Here is a 12406-nt window from a genome sequence, read left to right as displayed (position 1 = left end):
TTTTTTTAGAGAAAACAACCTCAGCGAAAGAAACTTAACATGTCAACACCTTCTAAGGCATTTTTAAGATATTTTAAATGTACAAAAAAAAGCAAGAAGGTCATTATAGAGAGCTAGACATACTGGAACCATCCGTAAGAGGAGATCTGCAGACTGTAACACTGTTATTACTGGTACTGGTTCCTCCTATGCTCTTCAAATAATTTGTGTTAGAGAGACAGCTTTGTAAATTAGATTCATGGTCTGTTTCACTCCTATGCAAAAAGTGGATTAAAATGTTGATCACTTTAGTCTTGGTTAAGCTGGAAACAATGATTTGAAAATGAAAATGAGAAAGTATAATTTACCAATTCTGTACAAATCTCTCTCTGCTATTAAGAGGAATAATACACAATTTCATTTGCACACAGATAATGCAGACAGAAATTGGAAAGTTGTGATTAACTCTGCTTTGGCTAGTCATTCAGGTCCTATTACAAATGTATAAGTTTAAAAAATGTTCACTTTATAATTGGATAGCATCTTTCAGGATATAAAAATTTAATTTTATTCCACTGCTGCTTTCAATTTCTCAGTGGACAGAGCCTGCAGGCCACATTTCATAACATGCCTTTCTGAGTCAGAGCATAAAATATTTATGAACTGTTTATTTAGAGCATTGATAAAATCCTGCAGATCATCTCCGAATCCCTAATGAAATACAACACCTTGGGATCACATAATTAAACTCTGGAATTTTTGTGAAGGACACCAGTATTACTATATGGAATTTCAAGCTCATGATAGTTATCTTTTATAATCTGAAAATCCTGAAGGTAATCAGCACCTGGTTGTACCTGTTTTGCCTTTGTATAACATTAATTCATAAATGTTTACCAAGTTCTTTGAGGTTCTTAGATAAGAGCAACAGGCATGATGACTAGCCTGAGGATGGAATAAATAAGGACATTGTATGTCCACACAAAACCTAAGCCTCAAATTAATGTCTGAGAATCCAGCTACAGAGAATCTTGGAGTCTCTGCTTTTGATTAAAAGCAAAAAAACCCCAAAACTACCTCTATAAACTTAGTTCAAGTCAGAAACATAATTAGTACTTTTTCAATGGCACTCACATATTTAACTTTAGATACCTAAGCTTCTTAAATTTGGAACCTAGTATTCACAGATTCCCTATATAATCAACTGAGAAAGAATTCTGTTGTGGATCTCTAGAAGTTCTTTGAGAGAAGATGCCCGACTTCAGCACCTGAAGCACAGGCTGTGAAATGCTCCAGTTACAAAAGAAAAGCTTAAGGGATGGAAGAATCCTCATATTTTACTTCTCATTAACATCTAGGTAAGGTTTGCCCAAGACTGCAGGAGAAACAGCCTGGGAGAAACGTCCCTCCCCTGCATCTTAGTGGACTGTTAATACTAAAGCTCCTGGGACCTGAAACTCCAAGAGAAAAACAAACAAAAATCACTGGAATAGTGTACAATAGGTTCAGTTTGTATATAAAAAACCTGCAATGCAGCTCTTTGCTGCTCTCCCTGCTTCTTCAAAGGAAATGCTACTTAAAAAAAGAAAGGAACTCTTCCTCTGGGGCAGAGAAAAATAAGTCCCCAAATGCTGCTGTTCCCTCGCCACTCCGACTCCAAGCATAACAGCTTTAAAGAGAAGTGGAATTCCATCTTGAGTTGTAATCAGGGCAAGCTGACAGCACCAGCCCACCTCAATCTAATTTATCCTGGCTAGCCTTGTGTTATTGTGCTCGGCTGCAGTTAGCTTCTTGAGAGTGGTCTTTGCTTGGAAAGGCAGCTGATAAACTGCAGGGATTCTTGCCCTGCTCTTTACATATGAAATATAACAAACTCAAATCTTCAAGTCACCTAAAAACAAAGAACTGTTTTAATGATTAAAAGGACTCACTAGAGTTTATTTTTTCTGTGGCCATGTACCCGCTGCACAGTGCCTCAAAAGCAGGATAAGTAGAAATGATCCACAACAAACTTGGGCCATACTGTTACATAAACACTTCAATGAAATCATTACATATCACTCAAAGGACATCATGATCCAACTATTCATTATTAGTGACATTGAGTAGTAAACAACTCTGTTATTAAGTCAAGTGTAGAGCAAGCATGGAAAATATCTGAAGGCAGATGAAACAGAATTCTAGGAAAGAATAACTAAGTGGTGTATGTGAGCAAATATGCCACTGAGTACACACAATCTATGTCTGAAAATGAAGTGACAGAAGTTTCATCCCTTCTGGTAGTACTGTCTTGGTTTTCTATCGCTCCTCTAAGGAAAAAGAAACCAGCACTTACCACAACTAAGAAAAAAAGATGCAAATTGAGTGGAATTGCCTCTCAACAACACACACCATTAGAACTTTTTAAATTAGCAGCACATAGAAATCTAATTAGGGCCTAAATGAAACATTTTAGCTTTTGTTAATTCAGACTTGCAATATTTCTATGGCTCCTCTCTAAATGGAACTTATCCATAATGAGTTCTACAATTCAGAGTGGATATCTTCCTGATGATGAAATTCTCCTCTCTGGAGTTTACATACGAAAAGGATGCAAACACAGTGCTCGTCTGTTGCTCAACCAACCATCATTCTGCAATGCACACCTCTGGGCTTTCTTGGCAAAGCAACTTTCACATGATGGGTGCTATGTAACTGCAGACTTGATCAAGATGTTCCAGCTTTACCTCCTCTGCTACTGCAATCAATTTGAATGCAGTCTTTCCCCTTCTATTGACACGGGAGCATGTTCTCACCTTGGTAAATACACTTCCACTTTTTGCTTCTTTACAGAATTAGCCCATTCATTAATCAATGAGGCTTTGACCAGTGGTTCCAGTGTGACCAGTGGAACTTCCTGTCTGGAAAGAACGATCATCATACTAATCTCATCTCCCTCATATGGTATTTCCAGAACTTGATAGATACCACCTGCTTCATTGGAGCCATCGCTGAACTCTCCTACAAAAGAAAAAAAAAAAAAACAACAACAAAAGCTATTAGAAATATTTTCTTTTGTGTTCACTGGAGATAAGGGAAAAATAGAATGCAAATAGTAGGCAGTATTTACTAGATACTGGAACTAAAAGTGACCCTCTTTATTCTGTTCTGTGTAACATTTATATTGGTTTCTCCATCACAGAATTTGAGGCTTATATCTGCTTTCTTAAAGAAAACAAGAGTGTGAAATTACACAGTTTGTCAATAATCACACTTCTGAATCTATTACCTACCTTCCAACAGTTAGACAGAGGGAACTCTTCAAGTTAAGGCTGCCAAGACATTAATGGAAATGGGCAGACTTTTTTTTTTACTCAGGAGAGATAATTTGTCAATTATGAGACTGACTGAAATACTGCCAATGCTAGACACTAGAGAATCCACTTGAAGTTCAAGCTCAAGATAAAAATGATCATTAGTTTTGCTGCTCAAAAAAATCCCCATTTTACCTTTCTAAAGATGCTACAACAGTAATGAGCAAATATTATTCATTTTAATATTTAGTACAGCACAAGAGAAATATTTTAGTGAGAAGCAGGACTAGCTCAAGAACTGTAAAGCAGTTAGATATAATGGATAAACATTCTGAAATCCACCATGTGGCACCAAACACATACCTAAAAAAGTAATCAGGAAAGAGGTCATTATAAATGTTGCTATCATTACAATACACAAGCACACACATTATGAAAAGACATCAAAACCAGAGTCCCTTCATTAGGCAAACACCACATTTGAAATTCTAGGTGAAAGAAGAGACAACAATACAAATGAGCATTACTGCAACAAACCCATTAAGGGAAGACTGATTAGCTGTAAATTGCTAAAGCTCCAACTCACCATAGTAAAACTCTCCCTGCTGGTACATCATTGGAATCTGCACTTCACTTTCATCATCTTTGGTGAAAGAAAACGTCCTTGTATTTTCAGGTCTGAATTGTGATTTCCAATTGCCTTTGAAGTAGATTGCGTTGATGAGAGCCAAATGAGTGAGAGCACCAAAATCTCTTGAAGACACAAAATCTTTGATCATATCTACGAAGAAAAAAACAACTGTCAATCTGCATGTCAAATTGAGCATTACATCAAAACTTAAGACAGCTCGAAAAATGCAAGAAAATAAAAAGCTGTGCTAACTTGTCATTTCCTATTGAGATGTTCCATGAAATCTCAAATAAAACTGCCAGTGTTTTGTCAACCTAATTCACAGTGTGGGTGCATAAACCCTTCCACTGAGTACACGTTAAATCAACTGTTTCTTGATCATTGCTTAAATCCACCCCACAATGAAACCAAGTGTAGAAGGGGTCACATAAGGAACGTTTATGCTGGTGCTATAACACAGTTCAGAGCTAGCTTCTTAAGGTCAGAACTTCTACAAACTCTGGCTCCAATCCAAAGCAGCACTTAAATGGGTGCTTAATTTAAAGTCTATAAGTATACCCATTGGAACTTCACCTAGGCCAGTTTTGAAGGAAGCAATCAGTTTCTAATCAAGTAACGTCCAACAGACTTCAAAGTAAGGACTAATCATAAAAAACCCCCTGTAAATTCCAAGCATTTGTTCCACTGACATTAGCTCTTGAAAAGCAAGAGAGAAAAAACCATCTAGCATCTGCTGTATTCATTGGAGGTTTGTCAGCTGAGCTGCTTTGCTCCTAACTCCTCAATAAGTCATTTACATCAGAAAACAGTCTGTTACCTGCTTTAGCTCATCTTAAACGGCTTGCTTTGCAGCAAAACAATTTTGAGCTTGTTAAATTTGGGACACTGACCAGATTTGTCAATATTCTTGAAGAATTACAGCCTACTTTAGATAGCTTTCTTGCTCACTTCTATTTTTAACTGACATTGCAATGCAAGGTGTTAAAATAAACATATTCCTCAGTCTGATTACTACTTCTTAATCCACAGTTTAAAATACAGATTAATTCTGCTTTCTGGAGCGTGTAACACCGACTAACTGCTGTGAAATTTGTGTATTGTATGGCAGTATTTCTTCTGGGTTGCTGTTTGTACTTTATTTTACCTAGAACATTCTTAGAAATGAGATGTGACCCACACTGCCATACTCACTATGGTTGGAAAAAAACAAACAAACAAACAAGGAAAAATTACGAAGGAATACACTTCCAGTTTTTCCATTTCTATTTGGTACATCATATTCCCTTCTATTTTTCAGCCACATCTTGTTAATACACTAACCTATGTTAAGAATTTTTCTGGCCAGAGAAACCTTTGACAGTTATGTTTTCTGCTCTGACCCTCCCATCATGCTTAACATCCTGGAATTGGAAACCTGCCTGTCTTGTACCCATCTTCTAATGAGAAAATGAGCCTCTTCTGTCAGAGCTGGCAGGCAGGAGAGAATGAGATCTAGTGGTCAGACACCAGGCTGAGGGACTGTTACTATCGCAACCTAATGCTGGGAGACCCACCGCTGCCTTTAACTCCACACAGCTCCTTCCAGGACAATGGTTATGAGCTCACTCAGTGCACGTGGCAGGTATTAAGCAGGAGAACTTGGTTCTTTCTAAAAGAGAATTTCACTTTTCCTTCAGACAGACACCACCTTTCTCCCAAAACTCTCTGCAATCTGCTGCATCACTTACATTTCCTCTTATTTCTGTAGTTTGAGATAAAGGGCAGAATTCATTATGAATATAATAGTTGACATTTTCCCTTGGAAAAAAACCCAGATAATTTCCAAAATTGAATAATAGCATTATATGAAGTGTTTTTTTTCCACTTTGGTGCCATACATCTCCACAAAACCTTATGGATTCTTAAATGCTCAGATTACATGGTGATGTGTTAATTCTTTACAAGGGATTCTGATACCTTCAAATTTACAATGGTACAATTGATGTTAGAACCAAATCCCTGTGGAATTACTCTTAAAATAGCAACTTCCAGAGTGTGCCAGATGAACTAGAATGAGATCACGCTTTGATCCCTACAACAGGGATCTAACTCCACTCCCATACCTTGAGACTCTGTATGTATTCAGAAAATGTCTCACCTTTGGGATTCCACAAGCGAAGCAAGCACTCCATCACTCAGATCTGAATATATACATTTACATTGGTAATTTTGTGCTTACTCCCCTGCTGCAAATTTTTGTTGTGAAACTCTTTTGACAGTCTTCCTTAAAATCAACTACTCACTCAACACACTATCTAGTTTCCTCACATTGGAAAAGATTAAATTACAGGGCCTGGTTTTGTGGTTCAGAATTATCTTTTGTATTCCTTAGTATTCTATTCTCAGTACCTTGTAACTATGAGTTCCTCAGAGAACTAGTGACACTCCACACATTCAAAGCACAAGCCAACAACCCCTTTGTAGTCAACTCTTCTGCAGTTAGCAACAGTACTTATCTATTTTTTTTTGTCATTTAATACTGAAATCAGTATGATAATACTATTAAAATGCCTACCATTAAAACATTCTCCTTCAATATATGTTTCAGGTACTTTAAGATAGTAAGACAGGGAAAAAAAGGTTCAGACAGATACTACCACATGATTAGCAATGGGCAATATTACTTAAAACAGATCATCCCTGCACAGGAAAAAAAAAAGCAATTTCACAAAGAGCTGATACTTGAATTCTTTTTATGGGAGGAGATACTTTAGTCTCAAAAGGAACAGATAGAAGCCAAGGCAACAATTCAACAACACTGTGTAACTTTGGAAACAAACACTTACTGCAGGAAGTACATAAAGGAATCATGTGGACTTACTATTTGTATGATTCTCCACCCACTTATTGATGTGAGTAGCTACAGCTGCACTTTGGCTGAAATCTATATTATTTACTTCAGCTTTGAAGTATTTTTTCACCAACTGCAGAAATTTGTCACTGATATGAAATCCATTCTGCACGTAGAGAGAGTTAGCAACAGTCAGAACATAATGACTTTCTTCAGTAGTTGCCATATCAGAAAGGTCCTTCAAGAAGGTAAACTCTTCACCTGAAGAAAAACAGATTCAGTGCTTCAGAAAAGAAAGTTATTCCATGTTTTTTCTGCTGGCAATTCACAAAGACATTTTATGAAAATAAAAAACCAACAAAACCAACCAAACAAACAAAAAAAACCCCCAAAAAGGTTTCTTTGTTGTGTTTTGTTTTCTGTTTGTTTGGTTTTCCTGTAATAAACTTGCTTCTAAACCTTCAGAGCTGAAAGAACAATCCAGAAGGCAGAAGATATTATTTAGAGCTTATTTTTTTCTACTACCTATTATTAGTGTAATTAATGAGACATTTGGATGCCATCACAGACAAAGCTATCATTGGTAATCACTTTCAACACCAAAAGAGTAATTAAAAAAAAATAAAATATTGTAAGTCACACATTTATGTCTTGCCACCATAAATCCTGAAGAGAATTTTTGTTACACCCCAAAGGCAGTTTAAGGAAAAAGGAACTTCAGGTTTTGAGGCTAAAAACTTCCTCATAGACTTCTCTCTGCAAAAAACAGGTCTAGAATTGTCCAGGATTGTGTGTGAGGTGGTATACAAACATTTGCTTGGCTAATGAGGAATCCTGAGTAGGATTAAAGTAGTTTGCTTTAAGATAGGAAGTTTTTACCATTGCATTGTCTACTTGAAGGTGAAGTTTCTAATTAAAAAACAAGCAAACAAAACAAAACAAAAAAAACCCAAACAAAAAGAATCCCCCCAAAACCCACCACCTTAAAAATTGAATGTAATGATATATTCCAAGCAGAAATCATTGGAGTACTTCCACTGAATACCACTCATATGTAAGAATGGCCCAGCTCAAATCAACTGCATAACTTTTTTGATTATAGCTGAGGGATAATTTATCAATGTTTTAGAGACAAACTGTAGAACTGAGTATGAGCTGGAGTCTCCACAGAGAAGCAGAATCTGTGCTGTGGTACTGCTGAGCATGTCTTGAACACTGCATTCAGAAATTCCTCCCCAAGATCCTTTCACTAAGGACTTAAAAGTCCAGTACCTTGTATGAATAACAAATTTAAGTCAGGTTTCAAACCAATTACTTTGACATCAAAATTCATAGAAATTGCCCTTTCAGAGTATTTTTTTGCCATTCCCTCATCCCCTCCATCTGCAGTCATATTACAGCTGCCTGCACTAACAGAGTGGGCTGGCACTCCACAGCCCAGCACTGCATCCAGACGCATGACTTAGCTCATCCCATACTACAAATGGAGCAGGATTTGTTCTCTGCTGAAGAAATGAATCCTGTTTCTCAGAAAGGCTGATGGGAACACGTGGAATATTGTGTTGAAACAATCAAGATGCTTTTATTTCCCAAATTAGCTCTGTATGTGACATTATGCAACACAGACAGAACATTAGTGACATCAAATTAGTGTAATGAACCCACAGGTTCTGCCTAAAAGAACCAAACAAGTTGTGTTAAAGTCAAGAGACATTTCCAGTTAAATTACTAAGACTTTCATACTTTCATATAAGTAATATTGCTAAAACTCCTGCCTTCCTTTTTAGGTTTCATTATAATCCCCCAAAATGATGTTCCTTTTTAGGAACTCTAGAGAACTGTAGGAACTCTTGAGGCAAAAACAAGCTGATTTTGCAGATGGAAACCAAGATCAACAGTTAAACAGCAGTTGCTTAAGATTCAGGTGCCCAAGCCAGGACTGTATGTCAGCATCTCTCAGTTTATATGCAGAATCCACTGAAGCACGCTTCAGCCTGCTCAGGCCATCAAACAGGATGCCAAGAAGTCTACTGATTAATAACCCACAGATGTGACCACTTCCACCCTTGTTAAGGCACTGCCATCTGTTTCTTTAAATAAAAACATGACTAAAAGGCCTTCCTTACCATTTTTTAAGCTGTCAAAACCCAAGGAATGTCGAATTTCTTTCAAAGTGGTTCCATGGGCTCCAAGCTCTACCATTCCCATGGCTATCACAATGCTCAGAGGAGAGAAAAGAATATTCTCATCTTCTCTTGCAGCTCTCAGCTGATTGTAAACATTCACAGAAAGCTCAGCAATGGTTTCATCAGGAAAATCGGTCTTGAAGGCTTCGCTTTGCAAAACAAGCAAAGACAACAGTCCAAGGAAATACATGGCTGGGGATTTTAAGACCTGCAAGAAAAATTTTAGAGAAAATAAGTTAACCTTGTTTAAGTAACAGAAGATTCAACCCAAGTGGAAAAGGAATAGTAAACTCAGTCTTAAATCCACGTGGAAAAAAATACTAGTTATGGAGTTTAATGAAGAACTTGGTTATCTGGAGAAGAAACCAATATATCTATATCTATATATATCTCTATCTATCTATCTATATATATATACATACACTGTTCAAACTGAAATAATGATCTATTAAAAAAAAAAACCAACAAAAACCTACTCATTATGTGACTTTATGCTTTTGAAATCTTTCAACAATAGATTAACAAAACACAACTTCTACAGAAAAAGACCTCAAAGACACAGCAACGCCTTCCCTACTGTTACTTTCTAATCTTCCCTTTGTCATTGCTAAGCAATGCTGATCTGGAATTAATAAGTATTTCTGTGCTTTTTCACCAAGGAGACTTACAAATCCACATTTCTTTTGATTGACCTTCCAGTAAGATGCAACTTACTCATCTAAGTCACTCTAAGCCCCAAACTGGTCAAACTATTTCAAGCACCGTAAGAGAGCTTGCTGACACCGGTGACAAACGAAATGTACCGTGATGTTGCTCAGTTGCAAAACACATGGTAAGCAGCCAAAAAATTGTTGAAAGGAATAAAAAAATAAATAATCATGCCTTAGTTACCAAATGAAATGTCTTTTGTTAGTAAATAATGGTGAAAAGTTAGGTAGTTATGCTAGCTAAGAGACAACACCTGCTCAGAGATCTTTAGAGGATAAAGTTATTGTATACACCAGTGAGAAAGATCCAACTGGGGAAACAAGGAAGTAAACTAAACAGAAAAAAGGGTTATAGCACTAATGCTTTTGAGTAATTCACCCCCTGAGCTTTGCTAAAATGCTTCATTAAGCAACAGTTCCAGTTTGGCTCATCACACAACCACTGATATTATTAAAATTCCGGCTCCTGGAGCCATATATGTATGTCTTCCATTTATCTTCATCCTTCCATTTATTCCTTTAAACTTCAGGCTACCTTGGCATCTAACCCACTACTGCCAAGTGGCTTGGGTCCAACATACCAAGCCAAGAGATCTTGCATTTCAGTTCCTTCTCTTTGCCCCTTTGGATCTCTCTCACATGTAACAAAGCAAAGACTCCTGAAGTGGTAGGTTAGAGAGTACACAACTAAAAGGTTCAGTCCAGAAGTCTTTACATGTTGCTGTGGCACTCTGCAGGGCTTGTCAGCACAGGATAAATCTGTGTTTTTAAGAAGAATGTGCTTTTCTGTTGCTCGACTGAAGTCAATTTGCAAGCAGCCAGCCCCAGTGCCTCCACCTTCTGCCTCCCAGCTCTCCCATGTCTGCACTCACCATGGTTCTATATACCTGACACAGAGACCCTTAGTCAGCATTATATGACATTTATATTATGCATTTCATCTTCAAAGGACTATGTAGCCTTATCTAATGAACTCGCACAACACTGAATGATACATAATTTAAGCATTATTACTCACATTTTATAGCAGAGAAAATGTAAGAAGCAACAGGGTGCACACACACACGCCCTGGGAGCAACTGCTGCAGCCACTAGTTCAGGTTCTCCCCGTCCCCCAGCCACAGATCAGCCTTTTGTTTATTTTTTCACTAAGAAAATTAAATAGATGAACTGGTGCAGCAGTCACATGTGCTTCAGGGAAAAAGGACAGGCTCTCAGTAGGACACGGTAGCTAGAGCCTTATTTCTCCCCTGCCCCCCCATCTCCTTTCTCATGATTCCTTCATCTATGTATGAAATATGCCCCTTTTCTCAATTTTTTTTTTTTTTTCAGTTAGTGATAGAACAAGGGGTGATGACTTTAACCTGGAAGAGGGGAGATTCAGATGAGATATGAGGAAGAAATTATTTCCTGTGAGGGTGGTCAGACACTGGAATAGGTTGCCCAAGGAAGTTGTGGATGCCCCCTCCCTGGAAGTGTTCAAGGCCAGGTTGGATGAGGCTTTGAGCAACCTGGTCTAGTGGAAGGTGTCCCTGCTGATGGCAGGGGGGTTGGGACTGGATGAGCTTGAAGGTCCCTTCCAACCCAAACCATCCCATGATTCTATGATTTTTAATAAGCCCTCCTTTCTGCTGGCATCACTTCATCTCTCTGGACTGGACCTGATCAACCTTTCTCTGATTCTTAGCAAGGTATCAAAAATCTCCACCAAAGGCTCTTATTCTCTTTCAGAATGGCACAGAGTCAGTCATACAAGCCTAAAGCACAACCTTCTTCCTGTGCTTATTACCTGATGATCACCCATTTCAGTACACTCACAAAATTATCCAGCACTTCACTGCTGCCCAATGGAAAACACCTCAGTCTGAGCCAAGACCATTGCTATTTATTTCATAAAGACTGAGACAATCTTTTAATTGGTCAAAACATTATCAACATACCTCAAACTTCCCTAATAACTGCGTTTCTTAAAAGCAGTTAATTTTTTTTAGCTTGTCCATTTATTAATTATTGGCTTAGGGATATTAAGATTACTGTTATAAAAAAAGAACTGGATTTCTCAATTTTCTTCGTGGTGCTGGGCATTCTAGGTTTATTTTTTTTTTTAAAAAGAACATGTATCTCTCTTAATATTACATAATATAAGACTTCATTCAGCACATCACTATGATAGACTGAGCCCAGGTATTAGTTTCTCATCCTAAAAGCTGTACAAGGTGAGAAAAGCTTCTAAATTTATATCATGCAGGAGGTCAAGAGCAGTGTCAAAAATGGTATTTAAAAAAAAAAATATCCATAAGCAGAAGCTCATCTTTCTTTTGTTGAGGATGAGCCCTGAGCATCACTGTGGCTTTTAAACTGGCCTGCAGATGTGGGGGATTTCACATTCTAATCTCAGCAAACAAGTTGTGTTGCTCAATGTGGACACAATTACACAGACAGCTCAGCTCTTCCACCCCTGCGTCAAGAACCGAGCTCACTTTGAGAGCTGTCAAGGTTACAACAGATGTGAAATAATCTTCAATTTTCAAAAAGTAAATTTCCCCCAGTCTTTTAGTTGCAGGGGCAGCTATTCAGCACTCCATCGCTGATCTTTGTCATATATGTTATTGCCAGACAGGCTTAAACAACAGCAGGAGGGAGAATTTTATACATCTTAATGAAATGCTTAACGTGTGGGTTAGACTATCTGCGTGCTAATAAAATATTTGGTATCAAACAATGCTAAAAAAATCCAACAAACCACAAAAACTTATATACAAATTGAAGTAATCTTTCTT

At 37.6% G+C, this 12406-nt stretch overlaps 1 protein-coding gene across 1 annotated transcript; it reads right to left on the bottom strand.

Moving 5' to 3' along the window:
- Positions 1 to 2770: 2770 nt before the first annotated feature.
- On the bottom strand, positions 2771 to 9126 carry SERPINI1 (serpin family I member 1). Its single transcript, XM_010164986.2, has 4 exons — positions 8860 to 9126; positions 6764 to 6994; positions 3859 to 4053; positions 2771 to 2979 (listed from the first exon to the last, which is right to left on the bottom strand). Exons 1-4 carry the CDS (start codon positions 9107 to 9109, stop codon positions 2771 to 2773), a joined length of 885 nt encoding a protein of 294 aa, XP_010163288.1. The 5' UTR covers positions 9110 to 9126.
- Positions 9127 to 12406: the final 3280 nt, after the last annotated feature.

The sequence above is a fragment of the Antrostomus carolinensis genome, unplaced genomic scaffold (assembly GCF_000700745.2).
Source record: "Antrostomus carolinensis isolate BGI_N321 unplaced genomic scaffold, ASM70074v2 scaffold16853, whole genome shotgun sequence".
Classification (NCBI taxonomy): domain Eukaryota; kingdom Metazoa; phylum Chordata; class Aves; order Caprimulgiformes; family Caprimulgidae; genus Antrostomus; species Antrostomus carolinensis.
The sequence above is the reverse complement of the archived record's forward strand: the minus strand, read 5'-3'. Positions and strand labels throughout refer to the sequence as shown.

What these genes read in the sequence shown, in the direction of transcription:
- SERPINI1 (XM_010164986.2), bottom strand. Translation starts at nt 9,109, where the DNA reads ATGTATTTCCTTGGACTGTTGTCTTTGCTTGTTTTGCAAAGCGAAGCC. An exon ending in TTTTGACAGCTTAAAAAATG is followed by an intron (nt 6,995 to 8,859) that starts GTAAGGAAGGCC and finishes GTTTTTCTTCAG; the next exon opens with GTGAAGAGTTTACCTTCTTG. An exon ending in GGTGGAGAATCATACAAATA is followed by an intron (nt 4,054 to 6,763) that starts GTAAGTCCACAT and finishes TTTTCTTCGTAG; the next exon opens with ATATGATCAAAGATTTTGTG.